Genomic DNA, 25,702 nt, shown 5'->3' with positions numbered 1-25,702 from the left:
TCACTAACATCCATCAACTCTTCCCCTTTCCACTGGAGGAACACTTAGAAGATGGTAGAAGACGACACATAGCATTCACCTCCACTACGGGGAGCAATGGGGCAAAATACACTGACATCTGTGTCAAACATTGTAAGAGTTAATTAAAGCTTGGTTGACTGATAGTGGCATGTGTCCTGGTATGAGACGGATTAAGGTTATTGGGGAGAAAATATCTTTATTCATGGGCCTTGATGTACATCCAGGGCCTACTGGACGTGATGCTTTATTTCTACATCTGTGGAGCTGGCTGTTGTGCATTGAAGGTATAGTTAATTAAAGGTTTGGCCAACTGGACCTTCTCTGTTGACTCCTGCAGATTGAGCTGCTCATTGTGTAGCCAATTCCTTTGTCTCACAGTAGGCCTCGTCTTCTTTTAATTTTGCTGCCTTTCTTCTTCTGATTGCTCCATCGTTAGGCTCCTTTGCATGACAAAATTATGCAAGACGCAGCAGGCAACAGTGGCTTGGAAATACCTCAGAACTGCGTCCACTCCGCCAGCGTTAATTCACTGGATGTTGGCGGAAATCCTGTTTATGTGCGTAAACTGCTTGAGGATTCTGGCAGCGTGGAAGCATGGCCGTATTGCACCTCAATTCAGGCCTTCTGCTTTGGCGATGTAGTGTCAGGAGCCTAACAGTTTTATTGGCCCTTCAAATGACGCAGGCACTGTTGATTGTTGCAGGATGAACAAATCACAGGAGTTGCCTGGGCAGTGAGCATTGATGTCCATAATTCTGATCCTAAGGTCGCAGATCACCTGCACATTCTTGGAGTGGTGGCCCTTTCTATTCATGAATGGATTGGAGGTATGGGTGCACATGGCCACGCTGGTGCAGTCAGTAATGGTCTGTACGAGTAGGAATCCTGTTATATGATAGAAATGGGAGTCTGTTTCTTTTAAGTGGTTTCCAGAGAAAAATTGATAAAATCTTTAATACTGCTAAGCAATAGATAAGTGACCTGTTTGATGTAAGTGCGTACTGAAGATTGGGAGATGTGATAGAGATCTTGCCAGAAAGGAACCTGACACACAAAAAAAATCAACGTGGCTGTAATCATCACGGCCATTGACAAGGCTATACCTGTGCTGAAACTGGTTTACAAGGCTGGCTGCAGGCGTGTGCATAGTTCTGTTATTGAATCCTTCGGGAAATTTAGTCTGCGCAGGCCGAGGTATGAAAACCATGAATGGCAGCATAAGGATATGGTCTATTAGAGTGTCTAAGATGCAAACAAATCTGATTGTCATGCCTGTTCTAATTATTTGTAGGTTCTGGGGGAGAACAGAGAGGTATGCCCAGATGGATACCCGGAACTGCATGTAAATGAGTTCGTTAACAGAATTTGACTATATAGTCGAGGTAAGAGATGCAGTCCAGCTTTAAGAAACTCCCAGAAAGACTCAAGGAATTGCCCCACATTGCGCAAAAAACCTTGATTTCCGAAGAGATGCAGCAAGAACTACAATGAATCTTTAACGAGAAGGACCTGACCGAAGTGAACAACTTCGTTTGCAGAGCCTGTTTTATATGGGTGATCAACCTATCGTTCTGTTGAGGCCTTGGGATTACATTTTGGGGATCTCCTATCATTGACATTAGATTTGTTCCATAAATGAGCCTTGCACAAAGACTCAAAGGGCTCGATTTTCAGACGTCGGAGCAGGCGGGTTCGTGGTGGGGGGCTCTGAAAATCAGGGATTCCCGAGGCGGGTCCGGAGCCTGGCGGGTTCCCCAGTAACGCGCTTAGATGCACGCGCAGCCCCCGCATGCGGGACTCCCGCTGGCAATTAAAGCCGGCGGGATCCCACTTAAACCAATTAAGTAGATAGTTCAGGTCGTTTGCAGACCTGATTTGTAGGATATTTTAGGAGGGGTGGGATTTTCAACTCAACTGAGATTGTTTCCGTACTGGGGGAAACCCTCCCAGTTGAAATGAACGTGTTGCAGCCACCAGCCTGTGGCAGCTGCAAAGGTCCATTTGACAGGTTGAGGGGGGAGACCTTCACTCATTGCAGAAGGCCACTCTGTCACTTTGGATAAAGTTTGGCCTCCACCACCCTCCTCCTAACAATAAAATTCACCAACTTGCACACTTACCCCAGACACATGTACCTACCTTGCGGACCCCCTCAGATGTACATCTTCCTGATGGGGCCGCCGTAGCTGCAGTCATGACCTCCTCAGAGGACGAACAGCATCACCAGCCTCATGGGCCATGCTGTCCACCTCTGACACGTGGAGCTCCACAACACAGTGCTGTGACACATCCACCTGCACAGCAGGAGGGAGAGCAACCGCAGAGAGAGATGCGTCGCAGAGGGCACTACCCTCGCCACAGGGTCTACAGACTGAGGCTCAGCTTCCTGGACCTCTCTGAGCAGCAGTGCACATGGAGGCTCAGAGTCACTCGACATGTAGTCGTGGACATCTGCAGCCTCCTTCATGCCACGCTGCTCCTGACTGGCCCGAGCACCATCTTCTTACCTGTCACTGTCAAAGTCACCACTGCCCTCAACAACTTCTCCGCATCCTTCCAGGGTGCCACCGGGGACATCGTCGACATCTCTCAGTCGTCTGCACAAAAGAGCCCTGCAAATACACCTACACCCACTCTGCAGTGACACAATCGGTGGCATCAGGTCTTCATGGTGATCGTCTAGGAAAGGGCATTATTGCACAAACCAGACAAGATTTGCAAAGACATGGCAGTAGTGGTGACAATATAATATGTAATGTGAGTTGATCAGAAATCAAATATAAGAAAAAACCATGACAAATCCTCAAACACCCTTGTGCGTCCCCTTCATGCTCACGACATATTTGCCTTACGCTTCCTACTGCGCATATGTGATGCATGCCCTGTGGCTGCAGCACAGGTAGTAGTAGGTTGGGTGAGACTGCCCGTGAAAGAGATGCATGAGAGGGTGAGTATGAGACGGAGCCATGAGATTGTATGAGGATTGGGTCGAGTGGTAGTGGTGGGCGAGGTGAATAAGTGCAGATAAGATGAGGATAAGCTTTGAGTGGGCATGAGGAGTGATGTGAGAGTAGTGTTGGCAGTGCAGAAGGAGATGTGGGGTGGGGGCGGTGATGTGGCAGACGGAGTGTAGGGGAATGAGTAAGTGTACTCACTTCGGCTGACCTACTTAGGTCATTGAAGCGCCTCCTGCACTGTATGCAGATGCATGATATGTTGGTGGTGCAGGTGACCTCCTCTGCCACCTCGAGCCAGGCCTTCGTGATGGCAGAGGCAGGTCACTTCCTCCCGTCCACCGGGGAGAAGATCTCTGTCCGCCTCCTCCTCACCCCATCAAGTAGGACCTGGAGTGAGGCATCATTAAACCTGGAAGCAACCTTCCCCTTGGGCTGCTCCATGCTGCAATTTTGGCTCCTTTCTGCAGCATCAGTCAGTGGAGGACTGCCCCTTTAAATGGGGCTCCTGCAGCTGACAACCTATGATGGGGGTGCGCAGTCCACCCGCTGCGCAGCTTTCCAGTGCGAAACCTGGAAGCCAAGGTAAGTGCCTTCAATTAGGCTGCGATCGCGTGCGGAGCACCCCGAATTCACTGGGCGCGTTACTCACGCGCCCAGTCGACCCCCCGCTGCCAACCCGCCTCCCTCCTAATATCGAGCCCAAAGTGTTGCCAGAGTAGTCCTCAAGCCTCCTTGCCCATTAAAATGGGGCTCCAGTGTAAAAGTGCATCGTCAAATTATTGGCCATAGCATATTATTCCCCCACCCCCACTTAATTTTTTTTATACTAAAGATGAAATTAAGGTTGATTTCACAATATTCGCAGCCAGTGTGTCAACTTGGAAAATTACCCCGCTGTGTTGCTTCCCTTTTTTCCCCCCTCAGTATTCCCCATTTTTACCCTCTCCTGAAAGTGCTGTCTGTTGTTGGGTATAGTTCAACCAACACCAATCACCCTCCAGCACCTCGCTAACCTTCACTTATAATTCCAGATGTCAAATGTCAGCAGGTTAATTTCCCATGAAGGCCATAACAGCCACATTTAACCCCGTCCTCACCCAATGTCCAAACAATCACACTTGCAGGGGGGAGTTATAGGAGAACAATCAGGAGCAGGAAGGCCTGGCAAATTTCCACCCCACCTCCACTGAAGGGCGCCAAAACTAATTGCAGTAAACTCAGCACGGATCAGAGAATGAACCTGGGACCTTCTGTATAGTTTAATACTACATCAGGCATTTCCTCTACCAACCAAGCCATTAGGGAAGATTGGTGACCTTCCTTTTAAAAAAAGGTTTAATGGTTACTGCAAGTGATTTGTCATGCCACAGAATTCTACATATACCACATGTAGCGTGATTTGTTGCTGCAATTTAGCATAAAAGTGCCTGAGACAGTAAATATATGAGTTTGAGGTGATAGGAGAGATAACAAACGATTTGCTGCAAAAGAATCCCTCCTTAAAATAGGGTACTGACAATCAGATTCCTCTTTAAATAGTCCTGATTTCATTGTAAGATGCCAACCTTAATTTTCACAAGAGACGATGCTGTACTTTTGTTTACCTTTATATAATACAAAAAATATAAATTTTAATGATGTCTTTGGAGGAGTTAACAAAATATGATTGTGAAAAGTTACAGAATGGTTAAAAGAATGGAAATTATTTTATAGTGGACCACACTTTATAAATAAATAGGAAGGATTGTGAAAATGCCTACTGCATTTGAAATAAAAATTCCTGAGCTAGAGAGGGGGAAAACAGATGGATTCCCACTCATGGTAAGTATCCAGCAAATCCTTTTAGAATGTCCTCATGTGTGGACATTGATGGAAAACACGATAAGGTTTGGATGTGAAGCCCACTATCATCAAATTGACTATTAACAATCACTGCCCAGGTTCATAAAATGAAGAATGGCCACTTTAGGTGGTATTGCAGAGAGCTGTAATCATGGCCCAGTCAAAGCTTTCAGGAGAGGAGGGAGAAAATTAGAAAAGAAAAAATATACAAACTCCCCTTTGTTATTTCCAATAATCTCCATATGGAAAAGTTTAAAAGTTAATATTGGGTCACATGCAATAGCTAAAATTAAGTTCACAAACTAATGCAGCAGATATTCTCGTCTACACGTTGTGCATTTATATTGTTCAGAAAGGTTTGAATTCAACACTAACTGCGATCTGCCCAGAGTAAGGATTGTGCTGATCGGAGTATAACAAAATGTTATCAGGCTTTAAGTACTGACAGCATTTGCAGCCAGTGTTAAAATTACACAGATGTCACTGACATTTCAAATCACAGTCTGACTGTTTCCCAGAAATCAAGGCGAAGCACTTCTCATTTCTCCTCTATTGTTAATACTTGGTGTCTGGTTTCAAAAAGTATGGCAATCAGAAATAATGTAATGGAGATGAGGTTATAGATATGGAAGGAGAATTAATTCTGTTGAGATCTTGCACCAATGAGCTGTGCTCTCCCGATCCAAATTCAATTCATAATGAATGTGCTATATTGATTATAGTCAGCAAAGAAGTATTTTTAGAAACAAAAATACGATCAATACATTTTATGGGCAAAAACTGGTAATGGCTACATTGAGTTTGATTCATTACAATTATTTAAGATTCAAAGTCAGCAATGCATAATGCTCTAGAAGCTTCCAGTGCTGTTACATATATCTTCACCTCTTAACATTTTTATTCATTTTACCTCCAAATTTTTCTCTTCGCCCCTCCTCTCTTGAAGACACTAACTCCCCAGTGGTTATGGGTCCATGGGTACTGGACATTCTCCGGTATCTCGCCATTGTTCATGTGTGAGCCTAGGCAGTGAGTATCATTGGGCTATTCAAGCACAAAGGGCTTCACAGTTGATGTACTCCTGTCCTCATCTAATATCCACACATGCAGTTCCAGCAGCAGTCACTAGGAAGTAATTAGACGTGGAAGCCCTTGCAAATTCCTCTCTTAATCTAGGTCACCAGAGGTCAATTGTGCTGTTCTCTCTACTAATCCATGGAATAAGAACAAAAATTGAAAGCAAATAAAAGCAAACACTTATGAACCTTCTGTAATTTTATTCAGAAGCCATAAAGCCCAAGTCCACCTAAGACTTAAATATTGCTCCCATATCAGGGGGAGCTTTTTTTTTTAAAAAAAAGCTCACTTTTACTCTTCCAGGATAGAAGACAAGAAAAAGGCTTATCTTCTGCTGTGCAATCCCTTGCCACCCTCCAACTTCTCTATTTCAAAATGTCTTGTCTCTTTTTTGGATTCTAGTACAGAAGATGATCCTTTGAACTTTCTCCTTGTGCTCCTCATAAAAGGTGCAAATACATGCTCCTGCAAGTATCTTCCTCCCTGTACCCTCATTGTGTTGAGATCAAGGCTCATTGGACAGTCTCCTACTCTAACTTATTCTTTCCCAGCATGTGTAAACTGTGGAACCCCTTACGTCCTCCTTGCCTTTCCTTCTCAGTCTTCAGGCGATTAATACCCAAGGTTGTGGTCACTAATCACTACTTGCACAGTAATTTCATCTTTTACTTTTTTTCAACCTTGGTGGTGTACTATGCTATCAACCTTGGCTCTCTACATTGATTTCACAATTTAAAAAAAGCTCCCATTGTCCTGAGAGTTACTACTTAAATTTAAATTTGCTGTGACAGCAGGACCAGAGTAGAGCAGGCAGATTTGGTACTGATGCTTTTAAAAAATGATGACCTGACGCTGGCATGGACTGAGAAACCTAATCAAATACACCTCTTGCTTGAATCAGGTTATCACTATTATCCACTCAACCCACAAATCTGTGCTGCTAGAAAACCATTTAAGTGCTTTATTTTCAGTCACTCTACACCACTTTGGTTGAGGTTGCATATTGATCTTTTGTGACTGAAGCTGATTCGACAGCGAGATGGTGAGCTGTTGAATTCTCTCTTATTTGGCTGGTTTTGGATTGTGAATATTTTTCTTTAAATAGTGATTCCTGACGGTATGAACAACAACAACTTGCGTAATCAGACAAAAATCGACACTGAGCCAAAAGGTAGAGATATTCGGAGTACGTTTTTGTCACAGGTGAAGGAATATGAAGTGGGAGGTCCAGGAATTCCCCTTCCTACCTCAAGTCCATCGCTACCTTTGTTCTATGCCTGTTGTAGGCAAGTCTCAGGTCTGCCTCTTTGGGGAAATCTCAGAAATGGAGTAAAGACTTGATGTATTTTGGGGCAATTTTGATCTTTTGCCCAATTTTCATTGTGGGTGCATTTCGAGCTGTTTATTGATTGGAGAGGGACAGATCTCCTTTGGCTCCAGTGTAGAGCCCAGCTGGTTCAGGTAGGTGAGAAGAAGGGAGGAGACGATCCAATGGAGGGTTGCACAGGGTCGATTTTTGACAGGTTAGGAGGAACGTTAATGCTCCTCTTGATCCCTCAAAAATCTCTTATACCTGAAACGTACCTGTTCTTTGAGCAGCCTGCAGTGGCCCCTTTAAGAACAGCCTGTTAGGCCCCTCCACACCTGGTACCATTGGGCAGAGCATATGCCGGGCATGCTCTCCTCATTGCTATTGAAAATTGCAAACAGGGTCCCACAACTGGTATCGGACCTTGATCTGCATGGACAGTTAGGCTTCTACCAGTTTTTTTGCAGGAGTGCCGGCCACCCATTCCAAGGAATCGCATCGGGTGGACCTCGGAGGGCCAATGGGCGAGCAAGTTTTTTCCAATTTTTAACTGCTAGCCACCCATTTACGATAAAGTTGAAAATCATCCCCAACAGGTCCTGCATTCTTTTCTTTTCCATTGTGCCTGGGAACCAAGAGGAATATTGGGGGCACAGTATGTGATAACAGCTCACAGGGCTCTTAGTGATTTGCAAATTAGGCTGGTGGAGCAAGTAGTTTAAAATGTGCTAATCAGTTTGTCTTTCTTGCCCACCAAATCCATTATTAAATCATTGGTTTTAATTTATAGTACATTTATAATTTATGCCTCATGGTTGTAATAATTTGTTCACTTAGATACATGAATAAGTTTTCTTTCCTTCAGAATATGTGTTTTAGTAACAGAGCATTAGTCCTTAGAAAATCGTATCATTAATAGAATAGATTCTGTGCTTCAATGTTGGGAAAAAATACCAATGTTTTGAGAGTGGCATTTTTGAGTAGGTCACTGTCACACAGTTTTGTAAAGTTATATCAATGAAAGTCTTTCAAAAACCTGAAGCCGAGTTTTTATTCTCTTTCATGTTTGCCCACAAAACTGGGCTGAGACTGGGAGAGATTATCATGGTAATAATGCTTTAGTGTTTTGGGTGAGGGATGGCAGAAGAGACACAAAGTCAGCTTTGTTGTTTTGTACATTTTTCATTACCTACACCAGCATTTGTTTCTTTCTCTTCTTGACTATCCTTCCTACTCCTATCACCGTGGCATTTGCTTTTCACGTGGCGTGCTTTTTCACTCTTTCCTCAGCCATTCGTGACTGAGTCTGCCCTTGAATGCTCAAAGTAGCCTGTTGTGATGGATTGACAGTGACATTTGTCCAATAGGAAAGTCACCAATTGGAACAAGGTAAAGGTGAATAAGCCATCAGTTTAACATCTCATTTGAATGATAGCACTTCCGATAGTGCAGCTCTCCCTTGGAATGTCAACCAGATATGGAGCTCAAACCTTAAATCCAACTGAACCAAGCTTATTCATTTGGATTACCCCAACTGAACCAAGCTGGTACACATTTAGTCCCAATTATTGCCAAATTAACAGCAGCTTAGATTAATTTTACATTGGAGCTCTATGGCCAAGAGAGGTTTTTATCCCATTTGTCTGGGTGGATTTGAATCCAAGTCCCAGTAATGAAAAGCCAGTGTCTAACCTACCGTGCCACTAAAGCATCATATAGAGTATAAGTGGTAAAAATACTTTAAGTTTTTCCCATTATTATATCTTTTTCCATTAAGCAAAAATATTCATACAATCAAAAATAGGCAGTAAGTTACAATATCAATCACAATTCTTTGTAACTTTTTGTAAAAGAGGAACTGATGGTGAGACTTAATTTATACATTTATATCAGTGTTATAATTGCTAATTACCGGATGATAATTATTCTACCACTTGGACTAGTACAATTGAGAAAGGGTACAATGCTGTGACAATGATGGCCATTTCATTGGCACTCTGCTTTGCATTTGTTACTGAAATATGGCTATGATTAAGATTTACAAATTGCAGGTGCTTTGGTATAGAAGATTTTCTACACAGTACAATATTTCAGAGGTCATATGTTACAAGAGACAGTCACGTCAGAGATCTCATCTTACACTGTGAGAGCAATATCTCTCAGTCTCTCCTGTAAAACAGAACCTTGCAGCATTTCCTTTTCCCTCACTCCATCCCTTTGATCCATCAGATCAGTACCAAATTGATTTCGAGTCCTAGGCAAGGACCTGGATTCAGAAAGCCCTTTCTGGTTTTACTGAGCTCCGAACAGATGGAAGCAATATTAACTGACTTGCCTTGAATTTGAACTAAAACTTGAATTAAAAGAAATTATTGTTAAAACCATTGTGCCATCAAATCCCCAAGGGGGGGTAATATTAACTTTTATTGCCGGGTTTAAAACAGGTGAAAGAAAATGGGCCACCAGTTTTACATCTTGGCAATTTTCTTTTCCATTTATTTCAATTGCAAAGGCACAGGTTTTAGACAGAGAAAATAATCCCCCAAATAGATTGCAAATTTATAAACTTGGTTCCACCACATGTGCTACAGTACTAGAAGCTCATTAATTCTCCTTGTAGTCTGAACGTTGATTCCCATTAGTGTTACTGTATTACACTTCATGCTTGATTCATCCTGTTTGGGGTCATGTTACCAAATATTTACCACTGATTGTGGTATGTTGCTACCGGCTGTAATCAAACACACACTGTAATTACTACTACTCTGCATTGTCCACATTAATATTAGACACAACTTTAACAAAACAGTGAGAGTGACCAAAACTCTGATTAAGACAATTATTGGCGTGAAATCTCATGTGAATAAGTTAGGCTGGTTTTCCCCTACATTTGCAGGATGTTAAGAAAATAAGTCTAGAAATTACTGCTGTTGATATAAGCGGAAGTTTGTCATATTCAGATAATATTCCTCTGTATAATATTTTAATGCAAGCTTTAAACCCTTGACTTTAAACAGGTTAATATTTCCACTAAGATATCGCACAGGCATTTCAAATGAGCATACAAATTGTTTGTCTGTTTATTGGCAACAATAATTTCTAAGCTATCGATTTTAAAGTTAGACTGGAAATACGGTTTAATAGCTCCCATTGTCATAATATGAATCTACTATATCATATAACTATCTTTCTCATGAAATTTCTGAAGCATTTTAAGCAATTTAAGCAATGGGTGATCTTTGAAAATTGTAATTTTGATTGAAGAATACAATAAATTGAATTTAACATTATTGTTTTTTAGTACTGTGCAACAAAGTAAAATAAATAAATTTTTAAAAGGCCAGCCATTTTCCACAGGTATATTTTAAAGAAATCAGAAGCCGTTCAGCTCAACCAATCCGTGTTGATGTTTATCCTACACAGGAGCAGTAGTCATGATCCCATATGCGTGACCTATTCCCATATCCCTTTATTCCTCTTTCCTTCAACTACCAATCTAACTTATTCTTAAAAGTTGGCATTGTCTCTGCTTCAACCACCAAATCCAGTATTGCATTTCACAGCCTCACAACCTTCTGTGTAAACATATTTCTCCTGCTCTCTGCTCATAGAATCATAGAATGGTTCCAACACAGGCGGCCATTCGGCCCATCGAGCCTGTACCGGCTCTTTGTAAGAGCAATCCAGTTAGTCCCATTCCCTGCTCTTTCCCCGTAGCCCTGCAAATTTTTTCCCTTCAAGTATTTATCCAATTCCTTTTTGAAAGCCACGATTAAATCTGCTTCCACCACCCTTTCAGGCAGTGCATTCCAGATCATAACTACTCGCTGCATAAAAAAAGATTTTCTTCATGTCGCCTTTGGTTTGTTTGCCAATCACCTTAAATCTGTGTCCTCTGATTCTCGACCTTCCGCTAGTGGGAACGATTTCTCTTTATTTACTTTATCTAAACCTTCATGATTTTGAACACTTCTGTTAAATCACCTCTTAACCTTTTCTGTTCTAAGGAGAACAGCTCCAGCTTCTCCAGTCTATCCATGTAACTGAAGTCCCTCATCCCTGGAACCATTCTAGTAAATCTTTTCCGCACCCTCGCTAATGCCTTCACATCCTTCCTAAAGTGCGGTGCCCAGATGGACACAATACTCCAACTGTGGTCGAACCAGTGTTTTATAAAGGTTCAACGTAACTTCTTTGCTTTTGTACTCTTTGCTTCTATTTATAAAGCCCAGGATCCCATATGCTTTTTTAACCGCTTTCTCAAACTGTCCTGCCACCTTCAAAGATTTGTGCATATATACCCCCAGGTCTCTGTTCCTGCACACCCTTTAGAATTGTACCATTTAGTTTATATTACCTCTCCTTATTCTCCCTTCCAAAATATATCACTTTGCACTTCTCTGCATTAAATTTCATCTGCCATGTGTCTGCACATTTCATCAGCCATCCCTGAGTCCAGACCAGTGAGGACCCATGAGACACCAGGGGGCAGAACATCAGAGCATAAATCAGAGCATCAGAGCATAAACCGGAGCATCGGAGTTCTAAATTCTGTATCCATCCCCCCTCATTCTAGAACCGTAATCCATTGGAAACAATCTGTTTCTATCTTCCCTGTCCCATCCCTTCATAATTTAAATACCTCTATCAAATCCCATAATCTCCTCTGTTCTTACAAAAACAGCCCCAACATCATACATGAGTGAAATTGCTAATGACTGTATAATATGCTGTGTTGGGCTATGGGCTTATGGCTAGTAGGAACTAGGGTGGGAGTGTCCAAACTCATTTCACTTATGAAAAGCAGAATTAGAGTCTTGACTTTCATCCTGTCAATGAACCCAGCTCCCAGAATTGAAGACAGTGTCCCACCCAGTCCGTGCAGACAGTTTTTTCACACACTGGTAAATAATCAGATTACTATTTTTAACCAAGTGTCTGCAATCATAAGATTGTGTTGATGTCATTGCAATGAAAACAACATGTAATGATTCAAAGTATTTTAGTCATATCTGCTTGTTTGCATGTGTTTAGCTACATGCTAGAATTAATCACTCCAATTTAATCTAGAAGACTCTAAGTCAGAATACTATATTAGAAACATAAAGGAGAACATCATTTAGAAACAGGAAAAGGCCATTGGGCCCAAGTCCCTCCCCCTTTTTCACAGACCAATCCTATATATCCACATTTTTTGTCATATCCCCGTGTCCTTTCTCTTTCCAGAAATGCACCAAATTGTTTCTTGAACCCATTTATATGATCCAGTTTGATGGACTTCCCTGGTGACTTGAGTTATCCTGGGTGAAAAAGTTCCACCTGACTTCCCTCTTCACTTCCTAATTCTTAACTATCATAGGATATTGCACAATCTTGTAAGTGTACTGCATCCTCTAAAGACAGTGCAGCTTGTTATGTAGAATTAAATGAAGATATTACATAACAGGCTTGGCTTTTTGTATATTTTGTTGTAAATGCAGGGAATAGCCTTACAAGAACTTAAGACATGGGGCTCGAATTTAGCAGGCCTGCGGGTTCCCAGCGGGTCGTCCTCCGGGAGCGTGGTCAACACGCTCGGCGAAATTAGTGGGTTGCCCGCGCGATCGTAGCAGGCAACACACTAATAGGAATCAATTACCTGCTCCTCCGGGGTCCACGCTGCTGGTCTGCGCGTCGGGCGGGCTGCGCATGCGCAGTACGATCTGTCAGCTGGAGGCTCTCTAGTTAAAGGGGCAGTCCTCCACTGACAGATGCTGCAACCAATGGAACAAATTGCAGCATGGAGCAGCCCAGGGGGAAGGCTGCTCCCAGTTTAATGATGCCTCACCCCAGGTAGCATCAGATGGGGTGAGGAGGAGGGGGAGGACACAGATCTTCCCCCCGGCGGGCGGGAGGAAGCGGCCTGCCTCTGCCACCAAGAAGGCCTGGCTCGAGGTGGCAGAGGGGGTCACCTGCGCCACCAACATATCGCCCACCTGCTTACAGTGCAGGAGGCGATGTAATGACCGCAGTAGGTCAGCCACAGTGAGAACACGAAGTCTTTCCCCTACACTCCGTCTGCCACAACACTGCCCCCACCCCACATCTCCTTCGGCACCGCCAACACTACTCTGTCACATCACCCTTCATACCCACTCAAACCCCATCCTCATCTTACCTCCACCTACTCACCTCGCCAGTACTCATCCTGCCACTAACACACAACCCAATCCTCATACAATCTCATTGCTCCATCCCATACTCACCCTCTCGTGCATCTCCTTCACGGCCAGCCTCACTCAACCTGCCACCACCTGTGCTGCAGCCACAGGGCATGCATCACATATGTGCAGTAGGCAGCGTAAGGCAAACGTGTCGTGAGCATGAAGGGGGTGCACAAGGGTGTCTGAGGGTTTGTCCTGGGTGTTACCTATATTGAATTTCAGAGCAACAAACAGCACACATTATATTGACACCACCACTGCCATGTCTCCGCGAATCCTGTCCGTTGTGTCCAATAATGCCCGCTCATGGGTATCACTATGAGGACCCACCACTGATGCCACCCATTGTGTTACTGCAGAGTAGGTGCAGGTGTATTTGCAGGGCTCTTCCGCGCAGACGACTGAGAGACATCGGCGGTGTAGCCGGCTGCACCCTGCATGGATGTGGAGGAGAAGTTGTGGAGGGCAGTGGTGACTTTGACAGCGACAGGTAAGCAGTTGGTGCTGGGGCCAGCCAGGAGCAGCTCGGCATGAAAGAGCCTGCAGATCTCCACGACTACATGTCGAGCGAATCTGCGCCTCCCTGTGCACTGCTGCTCAGAGAGGTCCGGGGAGCTGCGCCTCGGTCTGTGGACCCTGCGGCGAGGGTAGTGCCCTCTGCGATGCATCTCTCCCTGCGGTAGCCCTCCCTCCTGCTGTGCAGGTGGGCGTGCAACAACACCGTGTTGGGGGGCTCCACGTCTCTGCGGCGGACGGCGTGGACTGCGAGGCTGGTCATGCTCTTCATCCTCCGAGGGTGTCCACGCACCACCCATCTGGCAGGTGTTGGTCTGAGGGGTTGAGCAGGGTAGGTGGGTGGTTCCTCGCACTAGGGCTGCGGTTTCGTGTCGGTCTGTCCTCTGGCTTGGCGGGGGGTGGTGGGGGGCAGGGGTTGCCCTATGTGACGCGGTGGCCTCCTGCGTGGGTGAGGGCTCTCCCCCGTGGAGTGCACCTTGGCACCTGCCACAGGCTGCTGGCTGCAACACGCCTGGTTGGAGAGAGACTGTTTCCCCCAATGTGGGAAACTCACTGCCTTGAACCTAAAATCCCACACTTCCTCTTTTGACAGCTGCTCATTAACTGACCTCAACAAGCAAGGTAAGTACTCTCAAGTGGAACCCCGCTGGCTTTAATTGCCTGCGGGATTCCCACCAGCGGGGCTTGCGCGCGCAGCCCCGCACGTCAGCGCGGTACCCGGAAGTGGGCGGGATTTCGGCGCGATCCGGTCACGTGACCGGATATCGGGATTTTCGGGGCCCCCCCGCTGGAAACCCGCAGGTAATCCGACGCGAAAATCGAGCCCATGGTGTAGGAGGATGGGCGATTTTTTAAATCATTATAGGGACTATAGGGGTTAAATTGGTTAACCCCCGAAAACGGGCACGGGGATCGCGGTGCGTGATTAACCCGCACCCAGTCGTTGAGATGCAGATAGCACGTAGCATTTGTGCTGCCTGGTGATTTCTCTGATTGTTGCGTATGGCCAGCACTGTTGAGTGGCTGCTCACCAGCTGGGGGGCCCAAATATCGCAAGTGGCTAGCACCACGTAAAGGCAGCCTGCACCTCTTAAAGGGAAGATGCACTGTGGCCGCAGGAAGAGGTGGAAGTCAATGGTGGTGAATCTCTGCAGCAATATTGTGAAGCATGATGATGATGGGAACTCTGGAATTTTTAATGAACAACAACTTGGCCGCTCAAAGTTTGCAGGACTCTTATATTTTCAAAATATAAGATTCGGGTCTGAACGGAGATCACACGTAAAACACAGATGCAGGTCCTGTCCTTATGTTTACAAACTGTTGAGTTCCTTCAAAACATTGAATAAAGGTTGCTCAGCACTACAACCCCTATCACCCACCTACCAACAAAACTCTGCCAATCAGATGCTGCATCTCACCCTCACACATTACCACTGTTGCAAGCTGCTCACCCGCAATTCACACACACTGACAGCTGTTCAACCATGATAGCCACATCATCCAAACATCTTGCAAGAAACTCACCGACACACTTCCCGCTTTTTTGCAGGAGAAGATGGCATGTAACAGGAGGCAGCAAGTGGCAGTGGCTCCATGGATCATGAACCTGCTGTTCTCTTTCAGGATGACAGCATTCCTGTCCCAACCCACCAGTGCCCTTGCTGTTGCCTGTCAGCGAGCCAGCCCACTCCCTGTAGAGTATTGAAACTTTATTATAGGAACATAGGTACAGGAGTAGGCCATTTAGCCCCTCAAGCCTGTTCCGCCATTCAATGAGATCATGGCTGATCTGTGACGTAACTCCATATACCTGCCTTAGCCCCATGTCCCTTAATAACTTTGGTTAACAAAAATTTATCAATCTCAGATTCAAGATTAACAATTGAGCAAGCATCAACTGCCGTTTGTGGAAGAGAGTTCCAAACTTCTACCACCCTTTGCGTGTAGAAGCATTGCCTAACTTCAATCCTGAAAGTCCTGGCTCTAATTTTTAGGCTATGTCCCCTAGTCCTAGTATTCAAGTATAAGAGACCTCCAAGAACAGGTACAAATGCATCAGCAGCCAGAAGCAATAATCCAGCAACTAACCTGTAACTCCTGCATGACCCCTTTAAATAGCACTGGTGGGAGGGTCCTTCATGCCGTTTAAGACATGTTCAGCTGTGCAAGGTTAAGACGAATGTGCGTTGGTTGGAGCGTGGAGTTCCAAAATCACATCTGTCCCTTTAAATCAGCATTGCACACTGATCTATTGCATAATCTCCCTACTTTAGATGCTGGTGTTAGTTAAGTGCGTGTGTGCAAACGCCTTTACCAATATGGCGTCCTGCGCACATCACATCAGAAGTGTGCATGCGCATCGTGGACGCCATTTTGGGTCCTTCGGAGTCTGCATAGCGCCTGCACAACGGGCGCTACCTGGCTCAATTTACCCTCCTAGAAACTTTTGGGGGTGGATATTGATATTTCATACAAGTAAGAAAGAAGATCGGGAGAATGCTGCAAATGCACAGCAAGAGAGTGTGCAAATGAAGAAGATTGGCATGTTAACGTTTCATGTGAACACTCTTCATCAGAGCTAACAGAGTAGGCCAGTATGCCATTTTACAGGGCAAAATATAGACAGGGTCTGGTTGAAACAAGGTGTTAGCTATGCAATGAGCTGAGGCTTCTTCTGAGAGGCCCTAAGTGGGAAAGCCTCCACTGAGCAGGCAAATGTGCACTCTGGGGTTCCAACTTGCAACATCCCTCATACATGTACAAATATGGGCAAATTTGGCTCAGTGCAGGTACATACGCTAACAGAGAAAAACAGGCTCTGAATGTTACTTACAAAAATGGCAGACAAAACATGTGTAATTAATTACCTGTTGAGCAGTCAGACCCTGTCCAGTTGTGGTCACAGTTACAGGTATTTGTTTCTGGCAATAGGGTCCCATGGCCCGAGCATTGCTCATGACAAACAGCTGCTGGGACATCGCATTTGAGTCCTCCCCAGCCAGTAGCACAATGGCACTCCCCCTGTACACACACACCATGTCCAGAACATGTCGGATCCAAACAGTCTTCTAAAGAAAAAAGAAAAAGTAACAGTTTGAGGCAAAGTAAAGAACAACTTGCAATAAAATAACACCCTTAATGTAGAAAAATGTCCCAAGGTACATAATCAGACAAAAATCAACAACAAGCCAAAGAATGAGATATCACCAAAAGCTTGGTCAAAGAGATGGGTTTTAAGGAGGATGTTAAAGGAAGAGAGAGAGCTGGAGAGGCAGAGTGGTTTAGGGAAGGAATTCAGGAGCTGAGAGCCAGAAGGCTGAAGGCACGGCTGCCAATGATGGAGCGAAGGGAGTGGGGGTGCTCAAAAGACCAGAATTAGAGGAGCACAGAATTCTTGGACGACTGTAGGTGGTTACAGAAATAGGGAGGGGACAAGGCAATGAAGGGATTTAAACACAAGGATAAGAGTTTTAAATTTGAGGTGTTGGGGGACCAGCAGCCAACATACAATAGCGAGCACAGGGATGATAGTTTAGTGGGATTTGGTGTGGGATAGGGTGAGGGTAACAGAGTTTTGGATGAGCTGAAGTTAATGGAGGGTGGAGGATGGGAGGCCAGCCAGAGGAGAATTAGATTAGGAGAGGTAGAGGTGGGTGTCATCAGTATACATGTGGAACCTGACCTCAAAAAATCAAAACAAAAAAAGATCAAAGAGGAAATTCCAGTCTCTACCTTTTAAAAAAAAATGTGTGGCTTTTGTGCTCAAAGGGATGTTACTCAGTGACAGGAACAAGCGGTGCCAGGTCAGATAGAACATATATAGCATGATGCAATTCTCACTCGATCCATCTTAACAATGCCAGAAATACAGTCTCTACACTAGTATGACCTTTTCTTTAATTTCCCACATCACCCATCATGTGTTTTTTCTGAGTAACAACCAATCTAGTGCCAATTAATGCCAAATTAAACATAGCTTTGTGCTGTGCTCCCGTTGAGATGGCCCAAACTCATTCACGCAGGAATTTTACAGGCTGTTTCTTACAGCCAGCCAGCAGACAGAAACCATCAAGGGGAGCTTAGTTAATAGTAAACAGACTTATACTGTGGAGTAAGAAATATGTTACACGTGAAGTTGCAGATTAAACACAGGGATTGTACAGGGATGGTCTGTAGTGTTAGAGAGATGGAATATTGACTAAGCAGAGTGTTAGAAGGATGGAGTGTGGTTAAGTTTCTAACTCACACCATGCCTCACCCACCAAAAATTGGCCTGGAGTTAAAATAGGGGTCCTGGACTTAGATGTTTACAAGATACTTAATGGGTTAGAGCACATAAAATCCAGAATAATATTTACAAATAGTCCAAAGCAACAAGACAAGATAGCACATGGTACAGGGTTGTGAAGAGCAAGATCAAGATGGATGTTGGAAGCATTTCCTTACAAAGTGGATAATCAAGAAGGGTGGTTGAGGACAGGCACTGGATTCATTCAAGAAATAGGCACTTGCTATAAGGAACAGGTGATAGGGATGTTATTCTGGAAGGATGAGATCAAATGGACTGAAGAGCCTCTTTCATTCAAGCCTATCTTGTGACCTTGTAGTGCCTGTTAAAAGTAGATTGAAACTTGATAATTCTAGGTGTGACCCAATGTTGGCTGTTAACCAGTTGCTGTTGCAAAAACCGATCAATGAGAGAAAGATGGGACTAGGAGGATGGATTGATTTGTTTCTCTTTAAGAAGGGAAAGATTTCCTCTGTGCGATATAGGTTACAAATTTGTAAAGGATTCCTTTATATATGCATTTCTGATTTTATTACACAACATTCAAAGGAAATCCTCAGGAATAGTTTGAAAAGAAAATCGAGCGAGGTGTAAAACAGGTTGCCAATTCGCTATCGCCCGTTTTGCGCTACGGCCAAATATCAATTTCACCTCCCTGACCTGTGCAATTGGCTGCTGAAAAGTAATTCATTGGTTGTGAAGCACTGAGATGTGATGAAGACATAATAAAGTTTAAAATATGTAAATTCAAGTTCTTAAAAAATAAACTGAAATTATATAAAAAAAACTTGATGGTCTGTCTGCTTAGTTCTCCAGATATTGGGCTGAACCTGAAAATTACATTATGTTCTGCAATGTGTGCTCATACACACTGATTTCTGTCTTTTTTTTTGTTTGGACTCCAAAACTCTCCAACAGAGCCACACATATATGGTGACTGCACAAGTCAAATTCTATTCTTATTAATTCGGATTCTGGGATTTTAATTCTATCCATTTTTCCCTGAAAACTATGGGCTCAATTTTCGAACCCCCGAGCGGGTGCGTTCGTGGTGGGGGGGGGCCTGCAAAAATCGGGGATTCCTGGGGCGGGTCTGGAACCCGGCTCCAACCCGCCCACTTCTGGGTTCCCCGGTGATGCGCTGACATGCGCGCGCAGCCCCCGCATGTGGGACTCCCGCCAGCAATTAAAGCCGGCGGGATGCAACTTGATGTAATTAACCAGGTACTTCAGGTCGTTTACAGACCCGATTGACCTGATATTTTAGGAGGGGTGGGATTTTCAGATCAACTGGGACTGTTTCCCATACTGGGGGGAAACACTCCCAGTTGAAATGGACATGTTGCAGCCTGTGGCAGCTGCAAAGGTCCATTTGACAGGGGGGGGGGACCCCTCACTCATTGCAGGAGGCCACTCTGTCACTTGGGACAAAGTTTGGCCTCCACCACCCTCCTCCTAACAATAAAATTCACAAACTTGCACACTTACCCCAGTGTCCAGACACATGTACCTACCATGCGGACCCCCTCAAATGTACATCTTCTGGATGGGGCCCGCCGTAGCTGCAGTCATGACCTCCTTGGAGGACGAACAGCATCACCAGCCTCACCGTCCACCTCTGACACGTGGAGCTCCACAACACAGTGCTGTGACACATCCACCTGCACAGCAGGAGGGAGGGCAACAGCAGAGAGAGATGCATCGCAGAAGGCACTACCCTCGCCATAGGGTCCACAGACCGAGGCTCAGCTTCCTGGATCTCTCTGAGCAGCAGTGCACATGAAGGCTCAGAGTCACTTGACATGTAGTCATGGACATCTGCAGCCTCCTTCATGCCGAGCTGCTCCCAGTTGGCCCGAGCACCATCTTCTTACCTGTTGCTGTCAAAGTCACCAATGCCCTCAACAACTTCTCCTCTGCATCCTTCCAGTGTGCCACCAGGGACATCGCTGACATCTCTCAGTCGCCTGCACAAAAGATCCCCGCAAATACACCTACACCCCTCTGCAGTGACACAATGGGTGGCATCAGTTATGGGTCTTCATAGTGATCCTCAGGAAAGGGCATTATTGCACAAACAAGACAAGATTCGCAAAGACGTGGCAGTAGTGGTGCCAATATAATGTTATGTGAGTTGATCAGAAATTGAATATAAGTAAAAACCATGTCAAACCCTCAAACACCCTTGTGCATCCCCTTCATGCTCACAACACGTTTGCCTTACGCTTCCCTACTGCACATATGTGATGCATGCCCTGTGACTGCAGCACAGGTAGTGGCAGGTTGGGTGAGGCTGACCGTGAAAGAGATGCATGAGAGGGTGAGTATGAGATAGAGCCATGAGATTGTATGAGGATTGGGTTGAGTGGTAGTGGCGGGATGAGTACTGGCGAGATGAGTAAGTGCAGGTAAGACGAGGATGAGCTTTGAGTGGGTGAGGAGTGACGTGATAGGGTAGTGTTGGCAGTGCAGAAGGAGATGTGGGGTGGGGGTGGTGATGTGGCAGACGGAGTGTAGAGGAATGAGTAAGTGTACTCACTTCGGCTGACCTGCTTAGGTCATTAAAGCGCCTCCTGCACTGTATGTAGGTGCGCTATATGTTGCTGGTGCAGGTGACCTCCTCTGCCACCTCGAGCCAGGCCTTCTTGGTGGCAGAGGCAGGCCACTTCCTCCCGCCCACCGGGGGGGGGGGGGGGGGAAGATCTCTGTCCTCCCCCTCCTCCTCACCCCATCCAATAAAACCTGGAGTGAGGCATCATTAAACCTGGGAGCAGCCTTCCCCCTGGGCTGCTCCATGCTGTAATTTTTCCTATTTTCTGCAGCATCAGTCAGTGGAGGACTACCCCTTTAAATAGGGCCCCTCCAGCTGACAGCCTATGCTGCGCACATGCAGTCCGCCTGCTGCGCAGCTTTCCAGCGCGAAACCCGGAAGCAAAGGTAAGTACCTTCAATCAAGCTGCGATTCCATGCGAAGCACCCCGATTTCACTGGGCGCGTTACCCACACGCCCAGTCGACCTCCTGCGCTCCTAATATCGGGCCCCATAAATCAGTGATGTTGGTTCTGAGGTATTATTTTGTGAGGATTTGGCTCTGGTGTTTAACACCCAGCCCAGTTCTAGCAAAGATTATACATTTCCCATTTAAGAGAACAAAATGAGCTACACAGAAACAGAGCAATTATTCACAGTCTGATGAAATCGGATGTAATAAAGAAAAAAAATATCAATTATAGATCATGTTGTGAGATTAGAGACTCCACTGAAATCCTCCAGTCTGGAAAGTGAACAAGTGACCTTGGTGTGACCTTTTCTCTAGCTTACTTCATCTATGGTGTCTCAGATTGGTCAGAAAGGTTTCTATGGTTCAAGATGTACATATTGCTATGTCTTCCATAGTAGAATTTTCTATTACTAACTGAATGTTTTTTCACCGAAGTGGCAGTGGAAAATAAATCACACGTGTGCAATTACATTTTTTTTGCACTCCACTGTCAGGCTAACAATACATATAACAAAGCACACACCATTACAAATGGCCCAAAGTGGAGATACTGATGCACCAGTGTACTGTAGCACGGAGTGGGGGAATGCAGAGTCATGCCATTGTCCCTTCACACAGAGGGTGTGTGTTTTCTGGGTAAGTGTTGGGGAGAAAGACCAGGCACATTCATCAGAGGAAAATTGGACATGACTAGGGCAAGTGAATTTGTGCGTTGTGACAGCCCAAGAGTAGTCCCATGAATTTTTACATTTACTGTGTAAAGCGCAATTTTTTTGCCAACGTATTATAGTCCTGGAGGCAGTTCAAACTCTGGCTACTGAGTGGACCCGAACAATAAACAAATTACTTGCCACGATAAAGAACACGATCCAGTAAGCCACCTCAGGGTGCTCTGGCTGGTTACAGAGTGGCATTAGCAACGGGCTGGCCACCAGGGAATGCTAGGTGATCTAAAAGAAGGGAATAAAACAAGCCCAAGAAATGGGAGATACGAAATAAATTGTGCACAGAACAACCATAACTCAGGTAAAGTCTTCTGGCTCAAAATTTTCAGGACTCCACTCAGCTACCCGAAAAGTGGACAGGCCTTGCCCAGTCTGTTATAGCCCTCTCCCCATGCAAAAACGGAGGGTTGGTGTCATTTTCAGGGAGGAGTGGGCGGCCATGCCATTTCCAGTGTTATTGGGGCATACTCTCTGGTTGGTGACCAGGAATTTTAGATGGGAACATCACCATTACATTTTATAGCTTTTGTCAATACATATGCAGTGAATGATCCCTGGATATTATTGCAAAAATGCTATTTTACAATGTATTTGAGTTAACAGAATCATTTAGTGATTTTTTTTCTCCACTATTTTCCCCAATGACTCTTGCTGGGATATGGTTCCAAGAGTACATGCAACAAGCAGCACATAGTAGTCCTATACAATCCTTACCTGATGTCCACACATGTACTTTCCACACGGATCATTGGATATTATCCAGGAGTGGGAATTCTGGCTTATTCAGAGTCTGTGCGTCAACATGCATTAATCTGGACCGCTTTCCAACAAGTTTAGGAGGATGGGCACAAATGCTTTAATGTTCCATTAATGCTAACATACCAAATTATTAACATTAAGCCACACTTTGCATGAGTATTATTTCTAATGCGCACAGGAATTACACCCCTATTGTGCTTCTTAATTATTATAGGCTATGAAACAGCTTTAACAAAATACATAAACCTCACATGGACCAACCTTCCTCACAGCTTTCTCCTCGATAGCCAGGAATACAGATGCAAGTTCCTGCGACGCATGTGCCATGGCCATGGCAGGTTGGATCAATACACTGATCTCCTGGTACATCACACTCTGGTCCCTTCCATCCATTGTGGCATAAGCAGTGACCTTTTTCATACTGACCATTTGCACTGCAGAGGACAGGGCAGGAGTCTGAAAATGGGTAAAAATAATATATCAGTACCAATAGAGACCTTCTAAGCTCACCCTTACTTGCTTCACATTTGCTCCATTACAAAAGCAGTTTTCTGAATGTTAACAGCATTACAGATACTGTTGAATATTTCACATTTTTCAGGATAAGGGCAATATTCTTTTAGCATTTGATCATTAAAGGACACGGTCTCTATAATGATCCTAAGAATGATGAAAGAGTTCATGCCATAGTGATTCACCAGAGTGTTATCACAGGCCTTATATCTGGCAATGGTGAAGTCGGCCAAAGATGTCAATGTTTCTTCTTGTACTTTTTTCTAACTTTCTCTCCTCATTTGCTGAAGGAGATGACTCCTTGCCAGTTTACAGTTCCAATTCCAATAGAACTGGTCACCCTCCAATAACCTCATCCAAGTAACTTATTCATCAATAAGCACAAGCACAGACTTTCTGAGACCAATTGTAACACTCAATGAGATCAACTATCTCAACACAGATCTGGGATTAATGCCTGGTCTATATGGCTCAGCTGCTCACTGCCTTAACTAACTAAGACCTTGGTGAGTCTAATTCTAAACATTTTACACCATTTGTTCATGTTGAGTAATGAGGAAAACTGAACACATTGCCTAACCCTAAAAAGGAGACAGATCACAGGGATCATTACAAGATGACCAATTAGCTCAAAATTCAAACTACAAGAGGAGCATGAAATTGAATATATTCACTTAAATTTAATGTGTTCATTTTGAGGCACATCAGCAGTCCTCTCTTTGGTATCTGAAGCCAATCATTTGGGAATCAAACTTGGTTCCATGTCAACAGTTTGCTCACCTCAGTGAAACAAGGACAATAATATACAATTAAGAAAGTTCACTGGATTAAAGTACTTTGCTGTCACCTAAGAATGAACACTGAACCAAAATCTAAATTCAAAAGTGATCTCAGTTGAGCAGGTTCAGGTTAAACACTGAATAAATGAATTTGGCCCATAAGTCCACCTTGTGCTTGGGTTGAAATCGCTCTCTTTATAAAATAAGATGGTATGCATGTACAGAGAGACAAATGGTGTGATTTTCTGAGTGTTCCTTTGGTGGAGGAATTGCTCATGCAATGTACATTACAGAACCCTGCAGTATCTTCTGAATATCACAGTTACATCTTCTATTTGTGAAGTTCATGGAACCAATCAGCACAGGGCCACAATTATCACAGACTAGCAGCCTAGCAATCGCCTCACGTTATGCTCAATAAACAGCACCAAGTGAATAGAATGAGCCAGTGGTGAAAAAAAAATGTAACTTGTAACCTTCACGGTGACATGGAAAGCAATTCTATTCACAGAGAAGTTCCTCACGTTTCCTGCTATCTTTTGACACAGTTCAATAACTGCTTCCGTGGTGAATTTAAACCTGATGCTTCCTTCTTCCGATTTGAGATCTTGGCCCTGTAGACATATCTTTCATATGACTTTCTCCCGAGAGCCCTGCGCCTGTGTACCTGAACTTTGTGTTTATCCTCTCCTGATCTGAAAGAATGATATCAGCCACAATAGGAGCACGAGTCATGTTGCCTCCTTCTTGCAACGTGTTCATTCCATTAGCACAAGCTCTGAGCCGGAAGTAAAAAATATGCACACAGGTACTTTAAACAATCTGAAAATGTAATGTGGCCTGCTTGGATTAGATCTACTGACCTGCCCACTTAAGAAGCTTAACTCATGTCTTTGCAGTAATTTCCAACACTCTAAGCCTCAGTCAAAAACGGATAACCTCCATCCATAATAGATGATTGATTTGATGTGTGTAGCAGTCTTGTCCCTGGGTGTCATTAGATCATTGAAGTTTCAGCAACACCTAGAAATTCAACTCTGAATGTCCCTCTTCACATATGCACTCTAATTTTAACTTTTTTTGGTTCAGATTTCTGCACCATCATAGCTCAATTCCTGGTGTTAGGATCAGTTTCCACATTCTGCACCAGTGCAGCCAAGTCAGTATATGTAGCCTCAGTAATGTACATTTTGTTCATGGGATAGGAGCAATGCTGGCAAAGCCACATTTATTGCCTGTCTCTAGTTGCCCTGACATATTTTCCTCTAATCTCTCCAAGTTGATATAGTTGCTGTGTGGTTTGATAAATAACGACTGCATAGCACAATACATTCATGTTTGCTCAACAACTTGCCACAGCTGCCTTTACCTCGTGCACAGTCAGGCCCAAGAAATCCTGGAAAACATTGACAGTGGCCAGAGATACATTCTCCATTCCCATTGCAATTGGTAGAACATTCATCCATTGATTCTACAAGCAATGACAGCATTGAGTAAATGTTTCATAAATAACTCTGTGCATGAACCAGTTCTTTATTCTATTATAAACAAGATTTAACAGTGACAAATAGATTTGAATAACATTAACCTAACTGTGGTATGTGCCTGATACCATAATGCCCCAACAAGAGTGCAGCTCAGAGGTCTGGGGAAGTACTTATGGATTAGAGAGAGGCCCACATTGTGCCTTCCCACCAGAAACAGGTGG

At 44.4% G+C, this 25,702-nt stretch overlaps 1 protein-coding gene across 5 annotated transcripts in view; it reads right to left on the bottom strand.

Moving 5' to 3' along the window:
* Positions 1–25,702, bottom strand: part of tenm1 (teneurin transmembrane protein 1) — a 539,174-nt gene that overhangs the window by 161,292 nt on the left and 352,180 nt on the right. For all 5 annotated transcript variants that reach the window (XM_067997123.1, XM_067997125.1, XM_067997124.1 and 2 more), the window contains 3 exons: positions 25,364–25,465; positions 22,964–23,158; positions 16,796–16,996 (listed from right to left, as the gene is read on the bottom strand). In XM_067997123.1, coding sequence (XP_067853224.1) covers positions 16,796–16,996; positions 22,964–23,158; positions 25,364–25,465 — 498 coding nt within the window. The remainder of the gene's footprint in view (positions 1–16,795; positions 16,997–22,963; positions 23,159–25,363; positions 25,466–25,702) is intronic.

This window comes from Heptranchias perlo, chromosome 15, assembly GCF_035084215.1.
Source record: "Heptranchias perlo isolate sHepPer1 chromosome 15, sHepPer1.hap1, whole genome shotgun sequence".
NCBI classification, from domain to species: domain Eukaryota; kingdom Metazoa; phylum Chordata; class Chondrichthyes; order Hexanchiformes; family Hexanchidae; genus Heptranchias; species Heptranchias perlo.
Note: the sequence above shows the minus strand (reverse complement) of the source record. Positions and strands in the feature narration are given on the sequence as shown.